This window comes from Gekko japonicus, unplaced genomic scaffold, assembly GCF_001447785.1.
Source record: "Gekko japonicus isolate JY-2015 unplaced genomic scaffold, Gekko_japonicus_V1.1 scaffold113, whole genome shotgun sequence".
Classification (NCBI taxonomy): Eukaryota; Metazoa; Chordata; class Lepidosauria; order Squamata; family Gekkonidae; genus Gekko; species Gekko japonicus.
In genome coordinates this window covers 1,113,126-1,133,079 of record NW_015160211.1, presented here as the reverse complement: position 1 = coordinate 1,133,079, position 19,954 = coordinate 1,113,126, and the positions used below count along the sequence as shown (strand labels likewise).

The window sequence follows — 19,954 nt, the reverse complement described above, 5'->3', positions numbered from 1 at the left end:
TTTTCTCCACAGAGCACTTAAAGTGTTTCTTGCTGCCAGCAAAAGAAAGACTATTCTTAATACTATTCTAAGTCATATTATGACCACTATTACACAATGTCTCTATGTTCAGTACTTCAAATTTGACAAACCTTCATGCACGTAAGTTTATGAACAGCTAACTAGGGCTACCGGAATGTTTTACGTTACCAAATGAAAATATGTTTCCGCGGATACATAATCACCGCCACTACTGTCACAAGATCAGGACAGAGTTAAAGGGCAGCAGATGCTAATTTACAATGCAAAACCATTTTTATTCTCATCCCTTGGCTGTTAATTAATAGGCTTCTTAGAAATTTAAGCTGTTTCTCAACATTTAAGTAAATTTTCCAAACTACTCTGTATGTAACAACAATCTTTTGCGCATGCAGTGCTTATAGCACATTTTCAGTTTATGGAAGTATGGTTGTTTATTTATTTATTTGACAACTAAACCAACCAGAGATAACATACAATACCATACAATACCAACCTGTTCTGGCACACTTTATTTCTCTTGGTAGATGTGGGCTGAGGCCAGACAACATGTGCAATGCCCACACTGATTGGTTGAGGGGCAGATAAAGTTATTTGATTGGTTAAAAGAGACTGTGCCATTACTGAGTTGTAATGGCTGCCATGTGAAATCACTTTCCTGGAAAGGACAAAGAAATCATTATTCAAATAAATAAAAATGGCAAGGTATGGTTTTAGACATAGAAATCTATTTTACAATAGCAAAACTATTTGGACATACCCCCAATCTCCAAGCCTCTGTGGGCACGAATCAGAGGCTAGTGTTGTAGCAGGAGCCACAGGAGTTACTTGTTGCCATGCTGGAAGCAGTATTTGCTGTGTTCTATTAGACCAGGTCTGTTATAGACACACACAAAAATAAACTCAGAGAACTACGCTGATATGGAAATGACATTAACATTTAAAAAGAGAGAAACAGATATTGCTGAAAATGAAAGTCAATAATACCAAAAAAATTTAACATACCTGAGAAAGGACTCCTCTTATCTGGAGTGGCTGGAGGGGCGGGGCTTGTGTTACCAGTGGCACTGTATTGTCTACCCTTACAGAGTAACCATTAGGCTTCCCGTGATTAGTTGGAATGCCTAATTTAGACAGAGGGGGAAAGTTAAGCTTCGATCTAATTTATTTTGTATTAAGTACACATTAAATTTCAAGTTCTTTGAGGAAATAAACTAGTCACATTAATTATATTCTTTCCATTATCATCCTTGCAATTTGATGTACATTTTCATCAGGAAAATTCTGTTTCAGTAGCTGAACTTAGATGTTATTCAGCTGATCACCGAACCATGATTTACTGACTGGGAAGGATTCCAAAGGCTCCTCCCTTCCTTCCGTTATTTCAAACAACCTTCCAGGGTTTGAAATTTGTCACAACATCCAAATTAGGCTAGCTACCGATTACTACTAACAGCAATTTGTCTACAAACCAGGAAATGAAATTCTGAGTCTCCAAACTTCTGCAGGCCTGCCCCCTCCCACAAAAAACCCAGAGGTTAATGTTGTAGTGAGAGCCACAAGGGTTGATTTATTTATTCTATTAAAATTAAATTCAGGAATATGATTGGCAAATTGCCCTAAAACAAAGTTAACCCATACTAAACTGAAATGTAGCGTAACACTCAAGATAGAAATCCTTGCCAGAAAATTACAGAACAGCTTGTGCAGGCTATATCAAATAAGCCCTTCAATCATTAGTTGTATCCTCTGTAGTTCTGGGATTAAGGTGTTAATGCATGCTGCAACTCTTTAAGCAACAAGTACTACATGACTGAGAAGCCTTTGCTTATACTGAGCATCAATACAAATTCTCCAAAGTCTGCACCATTTTAGTCCTAGACTCCAAAGTACTAAAAATAAAGAATGTGCAAGGGAAACTTTGTCAAGGAAGTATGAGCAAAAACCAAGGCAGACAAGAAGATTTTCATTAGGGAGTATGACCCAGACGGCACCTGTTAAAGGCTGACAGATTAAGAAGACGACAGACATAGATAGTAGGGTGTGCATTCGGCATAACCCATCCAAATAAATACCAAAAAAACACTATATTGGTATTTTTCAGGTATCGCCTAAGTCAAATACAGACCCTGAAAAAAACTGATTTTATTTGATTTTATTTGGGTGCAGTCAGCTGTACCGAACCCCGACTTTCCTTCCCTCCTCCAGCTGGGAGGCAAGCCAATTAAATCTAACAGCTGATCTGGCGAGTTGTCAGTTTCACTCCCTGTGCTAGTCAGCCGTTAGATTTAAATGCTTTTCCCTCCCAGCTGAAGGCTGTAGGAGGGAGGGGGAAGGCATGTTAGGTGGAATTAATATACGGAAGAGGAATTTAAAATTATTTAGCAACAAAGATTTCAAAATTAGAATGGAAGGATCTGACTCTCTTCTGGACAACTAATAAGAGCTTACAATACAGCTTGTGTCGATTTAACACACAATCAACCTGAAATGTTAACAACGAAGTAAAATACTTTCAAATTGCTTTGAGACTTGTTTCAGGTCATAGGCTTGGATCCTATACCTTCTTCCTGCTTGCACTCCTCTCTGCAGAACCAGTCCTCCACTACCCAGTGCAAATTCCTCTGCCACTATTGGGCTTCCACCCATGCCAGACCAGCCTATTTCAAGAAGCTGAAAACTTCCTAGTGCCAAAAGAATTTGCACTCCACAGCAAAACATTATGTCTGCAACATACAAAAAGGAGCAGAAGAGGAAAAAAGATAGAGGACACATGGCATATTTTCTCTGTCCAAAGCCCTGCAAATACAATGTGTGAAGCAAAAATATTGGCTTGCATCCTAACCCTAAGGTGCTGTTCCACTGGCACAGCAGAGGCTCCTGTGACATGACTTTTTCCCGATCCGCAGAGGAGGGAAGGGAGACCCCCCCCCCTTTTTTTTTACCAATTCTCCATTCCTGATGCAGACTCCCAGTTTGCTACCCACACCTTCGGGTGCACTGACCCACAAGAGTATTAACTTCACAGGGCACAGAAGGCTGCAGTGAGGGAGGGGAAGGTGAGCAGTGGCCTTCCTCTAGCATGACTCTTCTTATACTGCTCAGGATCCCAGCCATTATTTTTCCATTTACACCCTGCCATATACCCTCAGGCGTAGTGATGGCAACACAATCATGCCAGCTGTTTCTAATCTTTTTGATTGAACATTTGAATGGACTCCTACCTTGGATTGCAGGTGGGCATATTATCAGAGTTTGCTGAAAAGCATCACTGCAACCAAACTGAGCAGTTCCTGCTTGTAGTGGTATTCCATGATGCATAATAGAATGGGCAGATGCAGCTAATGTCTGAAATAGTACACAGGGTAGACATTAAAAACTTCATTGCTACATTTTCCAGACCAATGAATTAAAAACATTTTGCTATACAGCTGTTCCTTATGATAGTATGTAAACTGGTAAATAACTTACCATGAAATAGTTAAGCAACGAACATAACTAATTTAAAATATGTCTAATGTTTCTATTTTATCTAACAGTTATTCTCTGTTCCTTTTAATATTTTTGTACATGCGTGTTTGTTATAAATATAGCCAAATAAATCAAAGAAGTGCAAACAGATATATACAAAAAGAAATATAAATACCACATCTCACAGAACTGTAACAAATTCAATTTAGAAATCATATAAATAAATATATGTATATATATGTGTGTGTGTATATATATATAAATTCTTTCCTGTTATTTTTATAATTTTAAAGAATATTTTTATTCTGCAGCAAGTAAATCCCATTACATAAAGACAGCACACAAAGATTTCTTTATTCAGCACATGCTGGCAAATGGAAATCTGACCACATGGGGGCACTGTAATGATGCAATTTTAAAATATAAACACACTGCATGTTCGGTCTGGATTTATGCTCCATAAAACATTTTTTTGTGAGAGGTACGAGGAGGACAACATTGGGACACAGCCCATATCTGGATGGCAACACTGGAAGCAGCTCTCACCAAAGAACTGCCAGAGGCCTCCAGAAGCTTTTCCAACCTCAGCTGATTCTGGCACACAAATAGCTTCAGAGGGTAGCCAGGTTAGTCTGCAGTAGAACTACTAGATATGAGTCCAGTAGCACCTTAGAGAACACCAAGATATTTGAAGTATAAGCTTTTGAGAGTCAAAGCTCCCTTCACTTGTATCTGATGAAGGGAGCTTTAACTTTCAAAAGCTCACACCCAGAAAATTCTGCTGGTCTCTTAAGGCGGTACTAGACTTAAACCTAGTTGGGAAAGGAATAGGGAACGACTCCGAATCACTTTCTAGGTGCTGCCTAGCCTGGCCTCCCACCCTTAGCCTGAAGGGCTTGCTTGGTTCCCCCCCCCCTGCTGTGTCTTGAATGAAGCCATCTCTCTTTTCTGTTTCCAGTATTTTATTTGAGTAGTGAGATGTAAGCAGAAGACTAAAAAGGGCACAAATTAAAGAGTGCCACAATTAAGTCCAAAACCATTTCTGTACTTCCATTTTCTATAATCTCATCACAAAGGAACTTCATATGCATGACCAGGCAGGATGGGGAGGGGGAACACAAATGCTTCATTTCCTATCTCTGAACTACTCTATCATGCCCAAAATACAATTTTCACATTTTGCCCTATAAGATCCTGATGCAGGGTCAAGCTTTTGGGTGAGATGTGGAAGTTCAAACCATTAAAATGAACGATTGGTCTCACTTGTACATTAGGTTCTTCCTTCCAGTGCCATGAAACAACACACACTCATCTCTCTCACACACACCTTGCACAGATCTAAATCCGGAGGAACTGAAAGTTTTATCTCTTTCCATGAATTCCTTTCTCAGTGGTGTTAGGGTGGGGCAGTTTTTACTGATGGGAAGAAGCTCCTCCCTGGAGGAAGGCAGGTCAACTAGCCCTTTTTGGTGATTCCTGATGGGAGGGGCTTCTCCCCCAAACTGACCCAGAAGCAATTCAACTCCCCTAAACTACAAAAATATGCTGTAGCCACATAAAGAGGAAAGCAAACATAGTAACGTGTAAAAACAGAGAGACAGACGAAGAACAACTCTCTGGAAACACACTAGTGAAGGCCTAAAACACACACAGCAAGACAGGTCCTGAAAGTCTACTCTAGTCTCCCTTCAGGGCTGGATGTTGGGTAAGACTGCCCCACCCTAGGACCACTGAGAAAGGAAATTCATGATAACTGGACAAACTTTTCATTCTGCAATGGTCTGGGGTGGGGCAGTCTTCACTAACAGAATACAGAAAAGTAGCATATATCTGGGCCAGTGTTCCCTCTAAGCTGAGTTAGTGTGAGCTAGCTCACAGTTTTTTAGCCTCCAGCTCACACATTTTTGTCTTAGCACAGGAAGGGTGGCTCCGGAGCAAACTAATTGTTGCAGTAGCCAAATCACTCGCTCACAACTTTAATGGCAGTAGCTCACAAAGTAGAATTTTTGCTCACAAGACTCCACAGTTTAGAGGGAACATTGATCTGGGCAAGTATCTTAACCGGCTGGAGTTCCCAGCGGGCAAAGAAACCATCTGCTGGCGCCACCCTATCAATGCAATAGTGACATGTAAAGTATGTACTGACTTCCAGGTTGTGGGCCACAGGGGGATTTAGCAATTGCCTAATACCGGAGTGATGAGATAAACCGCTCTCTTTTCAGCTCCCATTATGGCAGACAGCACCGCAGCCTGGCATTTTAGAGTGCTGGTGCTCTGGCTCCTGTCCTATCCCAACTGCAATAAAATAAGGTCTTTGGAGTCCTGAATGTATCAACTGATCTTTCTTCACTCCAGGACTGAAAAACCCAGCAGGTGTTGTTATACACCTGTGAGATAGCAGGCCCCGCTCCAGTGACAAAGTTTCTCACCTTGAGCGACAAAGTGTCTGGAATAAGGGAATAAAGAGGCAAGTTTAGCAGACTTAAGTTTTGGTATAAAATTCTATTAAGACAAGCTAAGAGAAAAGGGTTAAAACAGGGTTAATGTAGTAAGGGTTAAATTAGTCAAAAGGATTAAAATATTTATTTTTAAATTTAAGTTTATATTTACATTTATTTATTTATTTTATTAAATTTATATCCCGCCCTCCCTGCCTTCCGGCAGGCTCAGAACAACTAACAGCATACAGTAAGGAGGGCAAATAGTAAGGAGGGCAAATAATTAAAACTACTTTTATGTGATAACATGTAGCTGCTCAAACTTCTCAGATGTAGCTAATTTTAGTTGTAATTTTAGTTCTGTTCTAATTTTCTGGTCTAGTTCTAATTTGAGCTCTGTTTTAGCTGTTCAGACTACGCAGGTGTAGCTAATTTTTACTTCTAAACGGGTTCCGAGGTTCTTGGCTAGTTTTACTGAAGTATGGGAAGGGCTAAGCAGTTGGCAAACAAAGGACAAGGATTAAAACAGAGGCCACAGGGCTAGTTTAAGCTCTGATATCACTTTTAAACTTTAGTACTTTAATCTATAGGGCTGCAGTGGCTAAAGTGGTTAAGATGCTGAACTGCAGACTGGAAGCCATCGGCTGCCATTTCCCTCCTTATTGGATTTGAAGGACCTGAAGCTGGTGCTGGATAGGGACTGACAAAAGGAGTGGAACCTCCTTTTCGGTTAGTATCTTTTTTTTATGTGGTGGAACAACCTTCCTTCTTGTCCTTATCCTTCACCAGATAATTATTGATGGTGTACGCAAATAGGTTGACTCCCTGGAGTGGGGCACTAACTACCATGACATGTCATATAAGGTCCACTTTCCAGCTACACAACCAAAGTGTTGGACTTGGTGGTTACATTCAATGTCATTGCTCTGGCCTAAAGTTGAATAGCCATCTGCAAATATACTGGGGAGGTAAGGAGAATTTCTTGATCTCATCCTTTAACTCCTTGGGGATATTGTTGGTTGGGGCTCGTAAGTAAACTGCTCTAGAAAATAGGCAGTCCACTGTTGAGGCCCAGAATGCAGCTGCCAAGGCTTTGAAGTTTTTGCATAGAACCAAATCCATCCCCATTACATGGATCCCTGTGAAGACCATCTGCTTCCACTGGGATTATTGTGTTAGATCATACATAAGTCATCAGTGGTTGCGCTACTGGAAGCTTGAAGTGGTCTGCTGCTTCTGGACGAAAGGGAAAAGGGGAAAAAACTGAACCTAAAACTTAGAATTCAGAACCTAAAAAGGTTAGTCAAGGATAGAAGAGGGCCAACTCTAAAAATCATACAAAAATATACATATATATATATGTATATTTCTGCTGCTTCTGGAACCAGAGAAGAAAAGTTGGAAATAATCTGGTGGTTCTGGCTCACACATCCCATTCTGTTTTTTACAACTCTGTCACATCCTGAGGGGAATGACATGCTAGAAAAGGTAGCTGACCATGAAGACAGGCTCCAGATGAGCCCACTGGACAAGCTGGGTCAGGCTTATCTATTCCTTTTTTGTTCACCAGAACAAAAGAACCTTATGGAAAATCTTGGGGAAAGCCTCTTGAGGGAAAAAGCAAGTTTTCACAGTGATGACCACGGGTTCCTCTTCCTCAGAAAGTCCCTCCTCCTCCTCCTGAGCTGAAGTCCAGAGTAAGGTACTTCTGAAACTTCTGAATCTGGATTTAATAAAGGACTACAGGATTGATAAAGCACTTCAGGATTTATATGTGAAGTGATATGCTGCCCTGAGATGCTTTATGTTTCTTGGGTGGGGGAGGGGAGAACTATGTGGACATCTCCCTCTGAACCCCAACAGATCTGGAAGGAGACTGGGACCTGCTCCTGAACGGGTGCCTATTCCTATTATGCCTTTCAAGTGGCTGCTTAGGGGTGGTGGAGGAAAACTGCCCCTGAAGTTTAGCAGTAGCTGCAGAAGTAGAACCCAACAGTCCTTTCTGCATTTCCCTCTTGATCCACTCCAGAAAGATTACCTCAGCATTTTCTCCCAAGACATCCAGCACTGACTCTAATCTCCCAGCATCTGGGTTCTGCAGGGGACAGACAGGTTCTGTCAGGGGAAGGGAAATAATCCAGCTCTAGGGAGTGGGCTAGCTCTAAGGAAACCTGCTGCACACCAAAATCTGCCAGACGTGCATTCATCGCCATCTTGTTTCCCCTCTCCTTCTTGCCTTTTACCCCCAATGGAGGAGGGGACTGCCACTGTAGCCTGTGAGGGCTATCTGCCTAATTCCCAGACTTACCTAGCCCTGCACTGAAGGGCTGACTGCCGCTCCACCACCAGCTCCCATTGTGCAGGGCAAAAAGGCAAGCCTAGTTGAAGCCACCTCAGGCCACCAACACTCCAAGAGTCCTAGCCAGGATGTGAAGTGCACAGACTCCCTGAAGCTTTCCTGCCACAGGGGAGAACCCAGACAGTGAAGAGGGAGTTTGACTCCTGTGGTCAAGAGCATACCCCTGGCTTCAGGCAGTCGAAAAGGTGCCTTCTCCCTAGCCGGACACAGGAGGTGAGAGAGGGAAGGAAGGAAAGGCTACAAAGGAGAGACAGAGTCACTGCACTCTAAGATACAACTGAAGGATTGGGGAGAAACTCCTTCCATCAGAAGTCACCAAAAAAGGCTAATGATCCTACCTGCCTCCAGGGAGGAGCCTCCCATACTAAAGATTGCTCCACTCTGGACCACTGGAGAAAGGATGAAATGCAAATAGGAAAGATTCAGGCAGGTAGCTGTGTGGGTCTGAAGCAGTATAACAAAGTCTGAATCCAGTGGCATTTTTAAGACCAACAAAGTTTTATTCTGGGTATAAGCTTTCGTGCGCATGCAAACTTCTTCAGATACATTGAAACAGAGTTCACCAACCATTACATATAGGTAGCCAATGAGGAGGATGTTACCAGGAAGGCCCAATTAAAGCTAAGATTGGATTAAGGCAATTAGTAAAACCTGTAAATAGCAGCAGATTAGCATACAGCATAATAAAAGACATTAGCGCGTGTAGTGAGATAAGAAACCGATATTTCTGTTAAACCCCGGGGGTTCCATTGTCCGGAGTGTTGTAATAACGTGTAACTCAGCAATATTCTGTTCTAGTCTGTATCTGAAATTCTTTTGTAATAAAACAGCTACTTTGAGGTCCCCCATTGAGTGTTATATTTAAACAATATATATGTGTGTATGTGTGTGTATAGCATTCTATTTAAAACAATGCCACCAAAAGAGACTCCACGTAGGCCCCTCCTGATGGTCGCAATGCCACGCTGGATCTCTACATTGAATGCTTTTGCTGCAGAGTCCAAACCAATGTGACCAACAACCACCATCACGTACCACAGAGTCTCAGCCACGCTGGAAGGAAGGCCATTGACAGCCTCAGGAAAAAATCCAGATATTGTCATTAAAGAGGCAGACAAAGGTGGTGCTGTTGTCATCATGAGTAGGTCAGACTTTATCAAGAAGGCTCAAAGACAACTCTCAAACCCTGCGTTTTACAAACGATTGTGCTCAGATCCCACACAGGAATACAAAAAAGAACTAAACAAGATTATAAAGAACCCCTGCACATTCAGGAATAAATCCTTTCAGACACACCACAGGAACCTCAACCAGATATTATTTAATCGTCTACACAAAATACACAGACCTGGCAACTCAGGATGCCCCACTGCTCTCCGGCACAGGGATGATCACCACGGGGCTATCTGGATACATGGACTCTGTTCTAAGACCCTATGCCATCAATGCTCCTAGTCATGCGCATGACACCCCAGATTTTCTGAGGAAAATACAGTCCTTAAACAACCTCCCAGGGAATACTATTTTAGCCACCATGGATATGGAATCTCTGTACGGCAACATCCCACACAAAGATGGATTACAAGCCATAAGGAATATGATTTCTGACAACAGCACAACTGACTTTGCCACCAAACTCTGCCATTTTGTTCGCACCCCATAACCACTTCAAATCTGGTGACAACTTGTTCCTTCAGATCAATGGTACAGCCATGGGCACCTGCACAGCCCCACAGTATGTTAACATCTTTGTGGCTGACTTGGAGCAAGGCTTCCAAAACTCCTACCCACTCATACCTCTTTTCTACCTGTGTTACTTTGATGACAGCTTTCTTGTCTAGACACATGGTAAAGAAGTCATCAGGCATTCAATGACTTCCCCCCCACCATCAACCTGTCAATGAACTAATCCATGCTAGAAATACATTTTCTGGACGCTACTGTAAAAATAAACAATGGGTGCATAGATACCACCTTATACTGGAAACCTACTGACTGATAAACACATCTACATGTCTCCAGCTACCAACCTAAACATACCAAACAATCCATTGTACACAGCCAGGCTCTCTGCTACAGCCACATCTGTTCCAGTCCTACAGACATTCTCACCTGAGGGATCTACAACATACCTTTTTGGAACTTAAATATCCACCTGATTAAGTCAAGCAGAATGGTACCCAAAGAAAACCTGTTGCAAGACAGGCCCAAAAGAGACAATAACTGGCCCTTCCCGGCAACATCCTCCTCTATATATAACTGTCGGTGAATTCTGTTTCAATGTATCTGAAGAAGTGTGCATGCACACAAATTTTTACACCCAGAATAAAACTCTGTTGGCCTTAAAGGTGCTACTGGACTCAAACTTTGTTCTGCAAGTAGGAAAGTTTAAGTCACACCAGAGGTACTTACCTGACTTCGTACTGTGCCAATCTTTGGGAAATTAGCAGCCAGACCTGGTAAACTGCCTGAGGCAACTGGTCTCATGTGTGTTGTTTTATTGCGATTATTTGACTCGTATGAACTTGATCGGTACTTGCAAATGTCCATGATATGAAAACAAGATTTCACTCTGATTTAAAAAAAAGAAGAAGGGAGGAAGAGTTCTGAGGAAGGTAAGATTGACCAGCAAGCAAGAATGACGACAACACAGGATGAAAATAATACTCTCCTTGCTTCTTAGGGCCAAACTAGATGTGCTGTGTTCTTCATACGCACAGAATACTCCATGGGGGAGCAGCAGAAATGGAAAAGGAACCCCCCACTCCATTCCCAGTGCTGTTCCAGCACAGAAAAATGGCTACGGATGAAATCAAGGAGTTGTTTTTTCCCTCATGGTGACTAGGGTTGCCAGCTCCAGGTCTGGAAATACCTGAGGTTTTGGGGTGTGTAAAGGGCGGGGTTTGGGGAGGGAATGAACTTCAATGGGGTATAATGCCATAGAGTCAACCTTCCAAAGTGGCCACTTTCTCCAGGTGAACTGATCTCTTTTGCCTGGAGATGAGTTGTTAACAGCAGGAGATCTCCAGCCACCACCTGGAGGTTGGCAACCCCAGTGGTGACATTCACAGACATTCCCTATAGCTGCTGTGTGGCTGCAGGGACACAGAGTTGTGTCTGGGGAACCCAGGTCCAACTCTTTGGGAACCACTCAGTGTTCAGAACACTCAAACTGCCACAGAGGCGCCCCCACCTATTTACACTGGGAGGCCGAGGGCTGCATCCAAACCCCCCACTCGCATGGTATCTCAACTGGACTGGCACGGCCAGGGAATTCTACGGTTTTTTGTGGGATGCCCATTCAATAGCAGGTCCCCTCTCCCACGCCACATTCCAACCTGTTCCTGAAGGTCTCCCTAACCTCAAGAGCAGCTGGGGGGGCGCATAAAGGGGTACAACAGAAAACAGCTTATGGCAAAACACCCATTTCACAAGGCCGAGCCATATTTGAATCTTCATGATGATCAGTAGCTAGATAGTTCAGCTAACAAGGAAATACACACTCTTTCTGGTGATCACAAACTGTGAACAGAAAAAACTGAAGTGCATAATAATAGCATGCTGCAGTAAAAATCTCAATCATGAGTTCACGGCAACAAAATTACATTCAAATGTTTCGGTGTACTTCACACTTGACAGACACAGCATCAGTGATTAGCTTGGGGTGCTCTGGTCAGCAATGGGCTCCCCTGAGGTAGGAGCAGAAGCCACCCATCTGCTCAGATCCAGCCATTCACATGTACATAGAAGAGGTACAGGTCCATGGCTAGAGTTGTAACATCAGTGAGATGGCGGCTGCTTCTCAGTCTAGGCAGAGGCTTCCTTCTGCACATAGTTATGCATGTGGTACAACTGCAGCATGACAAATGAAGTACGGTTATGCATGCAGAGGCTAAGCGCCTAGCAAATTATCATGAGAATGGGGCACGCTATCAAATGCTGCAAGATCCCTCAGCAAAAATAATAACAGCCCAAAATGGAACCTGTCAGAAAGCCACTCCCAGAATTATTTTTAAGAGCTTTATACAACATACTGGTTGCTATGAGGGAAATCCAGGAGGTGCTTCATGGTAACAAAAGGATGGTTCAGTGTGTCAGCTGGGGTGATTCTTAAATCAGCATCTATCAATAACATTTTCTTCAATAAGCTAACAAACTCTTTTCTGTCTGCTTTCTCTGCCAACAGATCACTTCCTTCCAAATCCATCACCATGTTCACCTAGCATGAAGCAATAGAAGAAAACAAGCAGGTATTTCAACTTATTAATTTTTTTCAACAGACAACGATCATTTTAAATTATGTTATGAGCATTACCTCATCCTGTGTACTAGTCCACATTTATTTAGTTCATATCTGCCCTGTCTTTCTCCTTAGGGGGGGACCTGTATTTAGAGGCAATGTTCCCTCTAAGCTATGGAGTCTTGTGAGCAAAAATTCTACTTTGTGAGCTACTGGCATTAAAGTTGTGAGCAGGTAATTTGGCTACTGCATAAATTAGTTTGCTCTGGAGCCAGCCGTCCTGAGCGAAGACAAAAATGTGTGAGCCAGAGGCTAAAAAACTGTGAGCTAGCTCATACTAACTCAGCTTAGAGGGAACACTGTTTAGAGGTAGAGTTACTGGAAAAGTGGACAAGGACTGATCGCAGGAGAAGGAGAACTGAAATGTCATTTAGACATCAAGCACAATTTTTATAGGCAGGCATTAAATGGCATTTTTTTAAAATGTGCCTTGGTCAAACCTTGGTCAAACATGAATTTTCTAAAAATGTGCCTTGGTCAAACATGAATTAAAACTATTACAATATTAGTCCGATATTAGTCCTATGAAGTTAGAGCAAATATGTTTCACACTGTTTCATATGAAGACTTAAACTTCCCAAACTTTTTTGATGAGTCCAATAAACACTCAGCATTGCTACTGCAGCAGGAAAAAATAAATGGCATGGAACCAACTACTCTCTTGCTAGGGGGCCTGCAGACCTCCAGGAGCAAAGTGGTGTGGGTGGGGGGCTATCAGCAGGCTATAACAGGAGAGGGAAACAGGAAACTAACTGTTGTTCTTCAAGTGGTCATCTGTGCATTCACAGTAATGAGCTCTGCATCTGTACGGAGCTTCATTTCAGAAATGTCTAGAGCAAGCATTCAGGTGCAAAAACATCCTGCCTCAGAGATGCTGCTTCAGACAGCGCCTGCCTGCAGCTCTTTTGGAGACTGCAACCAAAAATGCCACCTTAAAAATGAGTAATCATATCAGGTGGCCATTAGCTTAAAAGGTCAATCAACTGGTTGAAGAAGGACAAGGTCCAGGTCCCATACAGGCATCAATGACTGGAGGATAAAGTATCACCACAGGTCGGGTGCACAACAAACATCCTTGCAGGAGAGGTTAGAAAGCAGATGGCAGCTAAACAAACCTAGAAATGACTGCACTGTGACTAGAGACAGAAAGCGGAGGATGGCAGTCACTGGACAGGTAGATTGATCCCATCCATAGTGGAAAGTAAAGATAGTGATCCACTTGTAGTCATAGGATCATTTGGTGAATGACTTTGTACATTAAAGGACCTCCACTCAAAGCCTCTGGCATCAGTTGACTGGCTGAATCCTCCAGGCACTAGAGATGCAAGAGAACGAAATCTGCAGTGGTGTGACAGGAGAGCTGGCACCTTAAGGAGGCTGATATAATGGCCTTGAGATAGTTGCAGGACACTTATGAACCACAGCTGGTACGATCAGGACGCAATCCATGCAGTCTCTCACTATCTGCCCTATTACCCTGCAGTCTAGGGGAAAGGCACAAAGAATTTCTAGGTGGCTAATGTGAAGCTTTTTTCTCCTGGAATGACCAGGGTTGCCTGAATGCATCATTCTACAGTGAGTACTCCAACTCCAGAGGGTCAAGCAAGGAGGGAAAGGTTAAACTGGACACAATAGTCTAGGCCAGGAGTGTCAAACATGTGGCCCGCAACCCAGATCCGGCCCCCAGAGGGCTCCTATCTGGACCTTGAGCAACTGGCTCTCTACTGCTTCCTTCTCCAGTTCTGCAACTGCTGCATTGCGGCTTACTTTGCCCGACTCTCTTGATTGCACAGGAGAGATAGATAGGCAAGCCTCTGCCCTCTGCATTGGTTGAGACTCCTCCCCTTCCTCCTTCCAGGGGGAGGAAGGGAACAAGTCAGAGCATGCTTTCTGGCCTGGCTCCCTCAATCATAAAGGGAGACAAAGGCAAGCCTTTCTTCCCTTCCATTGGCTGAGGCTCCTCCTCTTCCTCCCCTTTGCTCGGCTGCCTCAATCACACGGGAGAAATACAAAGCACCTTTAAGACCAACAAAGTTTTATTCAAGGTATGAGCTTTTGTGTGCCTGGGTACAGTGTGTATGTATTTTGTTCACCTTGTTATGCTGTGTGTGTGTGTGTGTGTGTGTGTGTTGTTGGGCTCTTCATGCTGTGGTTCTCCTGGGTTTGCCTCCCCTTTATCACTGTATTCATGCCCTCAAGAGCCAGTATTTCTCAGTAGGAAAGCAATGTGAACTATTTAGATGAGGAATAACAACAAGTCAGTGAGTTGGATTAGGCTGAGAGAGTGTGTCCAGACCAAGTTCACCCAGCACATTTCCTTTGTAGACTGGGGGTTTTGAACCTAGACTTCCCAGATAGCAGGCTGCTACATGACTGTCTCTCTATTCTTGCACTGCCTCATAGGAGTTGTAGTTATTTCTCTGGGGAAGACTACAATTTTGTAGACAAACACATAGCCCTCGGTCTGTGTCAGGATCCCTTCTCATGTTCTTGACCAGCACATGAAGCAATTTATGTACAAAAGCTCACAATGCCCAGCAATGCCCAGCCATTTCATGTTTTCCCCTGAGAGCACTGACCATGAAATCTCTGTAATGAATGTCAATAAATCAAAAGTAGGTTTGCAGCTTTCAGATATACACCTGAACAGCATACTCAAGATTGCTGCAGCACAACCATTTTGATGCAATAATTCAGAGCTAGGTGTCAGTTATCAGAGACTGTTAAATAAACAAAATATTGCAAGACTGCTAATGTTTTAAGCATGTTTTTATTTTAAGTTTAAAAAAATAATCTTTAATTGTGTTTGTGTCCTTTATAAAGTTTATATCTCTGCTACCTGGCATTACATTTGATGACACACATGGCCTGGCCCAACAAGGTCTCATTTGTTTCAGATCCGGCCCGGATAACAAATGAGTTCGACACCCCTGGTCTAGTCTGTGCTGGCAGGCCACCACCTTCCATGGCATAAGAAGCAGCTTGTCTTGTGGGACTATCATAGGTTAGAATCTGCATAGGAACCAAAGATGCAGAGGTTGCATCTGAACCCTGGCAAAACAGACCACAGAGATGGCTGCTGCATTGAAATTAAGGAGATGCTGAATTTGTCTTGCTGGCTGAGACAGATGAAAAACACAGTCAAGTCCATAAGGGGACTCCTTCAGTCTGAAAGTAGGTAAGAGTCGAAAAGAACCTCTATGAATTGGAGGGTTCTGGCAGCTGTAATTTTTCTCCATTTACCCAAAGGCCTAATAAGGCCAGGTGTGAGTGCTATAGGGTGACAGAGAGACCATGGCTCTAAAGCAATTGCCTTATGGGTTGAAAAATGTCCAGTCCTCATCCTCCTCCCACTCCGGCCTCCCCTATAGCTTTTTTAAACCCCAGCTGCATGAAAACCAAATACAAAGAGGGAACAAGGTTTGAATAAAGGACAGTGGTGTGTAAGCTATGTGCACCCTAAAGGTCTCTTATTTGGAAACCTACTACACCAAGGCTGTATCTGTGAGGTAAAATGAGATCACTTTTTCTTAGACATTTGACTTGACAAACAAAACCCAGACAGAGATGGACAGCAACGATTTACTTAACAGAAATAAAGTATTTAATAAGGTAAATATTATGTGTAGATGACTTCAATCTATAAGGTAAATAAAACTGGCTCTCAAGTAAAGTAAATAAATCCTCCGAAGGGAGATTTGTTTCCCCTTTCTCCGGACATTTACCTCAGCAGGTTCAAGGCTGTTCTTTTCCCACACAGAGCATCTTTCAAAATCCAAATCACGCCAGTTAGGAATGACAGGCCCTTAACAGGGCGCTTATTTGTCACACTGAAATAAGTTCTCTTCTCTAAGCCGATCCCCAAACCCTAACTAAAAGCCAAATCCTTACTAAGCAGACACTCCTTTCCAGAGCCATCAAATCCCTGTCCAAAGAAAAAAACAGTTTTCTTATCCCTTCCTAAACTGAGCCTGACTTCACCCCCCCTCCCATCCAGTGGAGTTCGATGGGCTCTGACCGGCTGACAATCACTTAGGTTTGCATGAGGCCTAAATCACAAGAGTGAGATTAGAGCCCTAGAGCAGAGGCGGTGCTTTTAAGGATGATTGCCACACCAGGTTACACAGTGTCATCCGTACATGATAAATGAGGAAAAGATGAGAGGATGTTGCCAGAAGCCAGTCAACATATGGAAAAACAGTAATCCTTCAGTGACGAACATACGCTGCATCACTGGCCATGAGCTTGGTGAAAATACCTCAGGCAACATAGGGACAGAACATCTTGTTACTGGTACTGAACATCTTCCACGGGGAACTGGAGAAAACAGCCATGTTGCAGTCAGATGGAGGTGAAAATACGTGCCCTTGAAGTTCTAAAGCAAACCAAGCTCCCAGGACCAGGTGAAATCAGAGTGGACAGTAGAGTCACCTCTTGAAACTTCTTGGTCTTGATGTATTCATTGACATCCCAGAGATAATGAAATTGTTTCAGGACAATGAAGTACCAGACATAGAACTACAGGACCCTTTGGAAGTGAAGCACTGCTTCTCTCACCTCTGTAAAAAAGGATTCCATCTCTTGGAGGAGGGATGGGTTGGGAGAGGGAGATACAAAACCTGGATAGCGGAACTAAATAACTCTATGGCATATCTCAGTCTGACAACTGTAAGGATTCAGTCATCTGATGTTAAAGTCTCCTGAGCTAGAAGGTCTTGGCAGAGGCAACGAAGTCACACAGAAGGAAGAGCAGTCAGATGCAGTATGGGTGGAGCCTGTGTGTCTAGACGTGGGATTCCTGGAGTTCTACCTCTTTTGTTAAAGGAAGCAGAAAATGCTGCAAGACTGCACTGTAGGCTGTAGTTTCTGGGATACTCTCAAGCACTTCAACTGTCTTCATGCTAAAAATGTCCTCTGCCTTTGAAGGGCAAGTCTTCAGTCTTGGTCAAAAGCTTCAGTCTGCAGTGAGGTGGAATGTAGCCACATATTACAACAAATTGTAGTGGCAGCAGCCATAATCTTTGTAACGTAATTATCAGTAACATGCTTTCGGATCACCAACTGCTGGCACACAAGATGCAAAGGTACTCTTGTTGGCATAAAAACAGGACATTGCACAGAAGGAGCATTAGTAGGAATCTCCAGAAAAGGTGGTTAAATCTCCATTGGGAGAAGCAGATGTCACAGGGGATGCGGAACAAAGAAACGAGAACAGGGTATTTTTGATATTGTTGCCAATTGGAGAAGTCTGGGAGCCAAGGAACCTCAACCTGCTGCATCCAAGAAAGCATATGGTATGGCCCGCCCCTGATGCAGCAGATTCCAAGCAGCTACCCAAGAAAAGAAGAACTTGTTTACCATAATGCCATTTTCGTTGAAAGCATCTAAATTGATGAGATTTGAACTTTTAAAGAAGTGAAGTTAAATTAAGAAGCAAGGTATCTTACAAGGAGAAAGCAACTTTTAATTTCATATACACTGGCGGAGCTATTGAAGATTACATGGAAGTTCAAGTTCTTTCTGCAAGCAAGCTATCTAATGGTACTACATTGAAATTATAACAAGGGAAAGGTCTTTAAATAGTAGGCAGTCCTGGGAAGATAACTCTCTCCAAGCAAAATTAGGCAGAGGCCAAAAAAAATACACGAGAGTATTTTTTAAAAAACTTTAAAAAAACATATATGTATGTATAATACATTAAGCATATTTATGGAATTCATATTCCACCTTTCCAGAGACCTGCTCAAGGAAGCTTACAAGTAAATACAATACCACAAGACCATAAAAAACAACATAAATATCAATATTAAGCACAAGCCATAAAAAGATACTCACATGCACTATTTCATCCAAACTGTTGAAAATATACTTTCGAGCCTCTTTAGATTTCATGCCTGTCTCTGCTTCATGCTCTTCCAGTGTCTTCAGAAATTTGAAAATACACACATCATTTTCATAGTATTATGAGTAACTTACATAGTGAACAAAAACTATAGCAATTTATAATACATATATTACAATTACTATGTTTTGGCTTAGTTATAAGATGTGGCCATTTACAGTGATGGGAGTTAATGCATTTTAAAAGTGCATGCTACCAAATTAGTATTTGGTACAGATACTTTGGTACAGAGAGCCAGTTTGGTGTAGTAGTTAAGTGCACGGACTCTAATCTGGGAGAACCGGGTTTGATTCCCCACTCTTCCACTTGCACCTGGCTGGATGACCTTGGGCAAGCTATAGGGCTGATAACGAGCTGTTCTTGAAAAAGAGCAGTTACTGTCACTCAGCCCCACCTACCTCACAGGGTGTCTGTTGTGGGAAGGGAAAAGGAAAGGAGTTTGTAAGCTGCTCTGAGACTCCTTTGGGTAGTGAAGGGCGGGGTATAAATCCAATCTCTTCTTCTATTTTTTAGCAGAACAGAAGTGGCTCTTGAACTTCCAACTGCTGGGTTGGGTCCCACCGAGTATTTCTCTGTGTATGACAGTCCTTGCAGAAGCACTAAAGTTATTCCTCACTTATGCTAAATAAAGGTTATTGTACCTTCACTATCTTTTCCACTGGCACAAAGTATTTCTTTAGATACAGTTTAAAAAGCAAACAGAATGAAGTCATGTAAGCCATCCGTTGTACTTTCCAGTGCTTCATATTAACATTGTTACTTCATTAAAAACTGTATTGAAGTGCTATATGTTGTTGCAGTGGTTGCACTACTGTTTGTGCAAGTGAAATACAGTAAATATGTTTTCCTTTGCACTCACACATCACTGGATCCAGCCTACTGTCTACTGTCTGATCTAATTTGGAAAAGTGGGATATAAACTTTTAATGTAAACTAGTTTTGTCATCATTTCCAATGGAATACTCAGTACTCTCACTGGACAATGAAGTGCTACCTAGATCAGATTTAACACAAAGTTCCACAGGGAAGTACAGATGTAATTTCATTGTATACAGAATGCTGCAATGATAGAATGACAGAAGTCAGGTTCAAGTAAATGAACATGAGCACATGAACCTTCAGCTGAAATGCTGTAAAAATATGACTAATAGTTTGGTCAAATGAATGACTGTTAACACTTTACAAATTGAGAGTTGTTTCCAGTAGAACAGCTCATAGGTGCTGGAGCAGTGGATCTTTCCACACTAGTCACCCATGGAAGAGGAAGGAGGAGATAATTTAGATGCTTCACTGCTACAGTGCCATGTAATATTTGCTAGGCTTTCCCCAAAACAGAAAGGATATTTGGGTCAATCAGCAGACCACTAGAGAAAGGCAAGGAAAGATCTGTTTTGGTTAACTTCCCTGCTTGATCCAACCCTAAGTGTGCTATTTAAAAGGTTTATTACAATTAGAAGGCAAATAGA

The 19,954-nt window shown here is 42.5% G+C and overlaps 1 protein-coding gene across 5 annotated transcripts in view; it reads right to left on the bottom strand.

The window, feature by feature from the left end:
- HIPK3 (homeodomain interacting protein kinase 3) overlaps positions 1–19,954 on the bottom strand; it is a 117,779-nt gene that overhangs the window by 18,128 nt on the left and 79,697 nt on the right. For all 5 annotated transcript variants that reach the window (XM_015409752.1, XM_015409769.1, XM_015409774.1 and 2 more), the window contains 7 exons: positions 18,422–18,508; positions 12,321–12,505; positions 10,699–10,858; positions 3,243–3,366; positions 1,024–1,142; positions 779–894; positions 515–676 (listed from right to left, as the gene is read on the bottom strand). In XM_015409752.1, the coding sequence (XP_015265238.1) occupies positions 515–676; positions 779–894; positions 1,024–1,142; positions 3,243–3,366; positions 10,699–10,858; positions 12,321–12,505; positions 18,422–18,508 (953 nt within the window). The remainder of the gene's footprint in view (positions 1–514; positions 677–778; positions 895–1,023; positions 1,143–3,242; positions 3,367–10,698; positions 10,859–12,320; positions 12,506–18,421; positions 18,509–19,954) is intronic.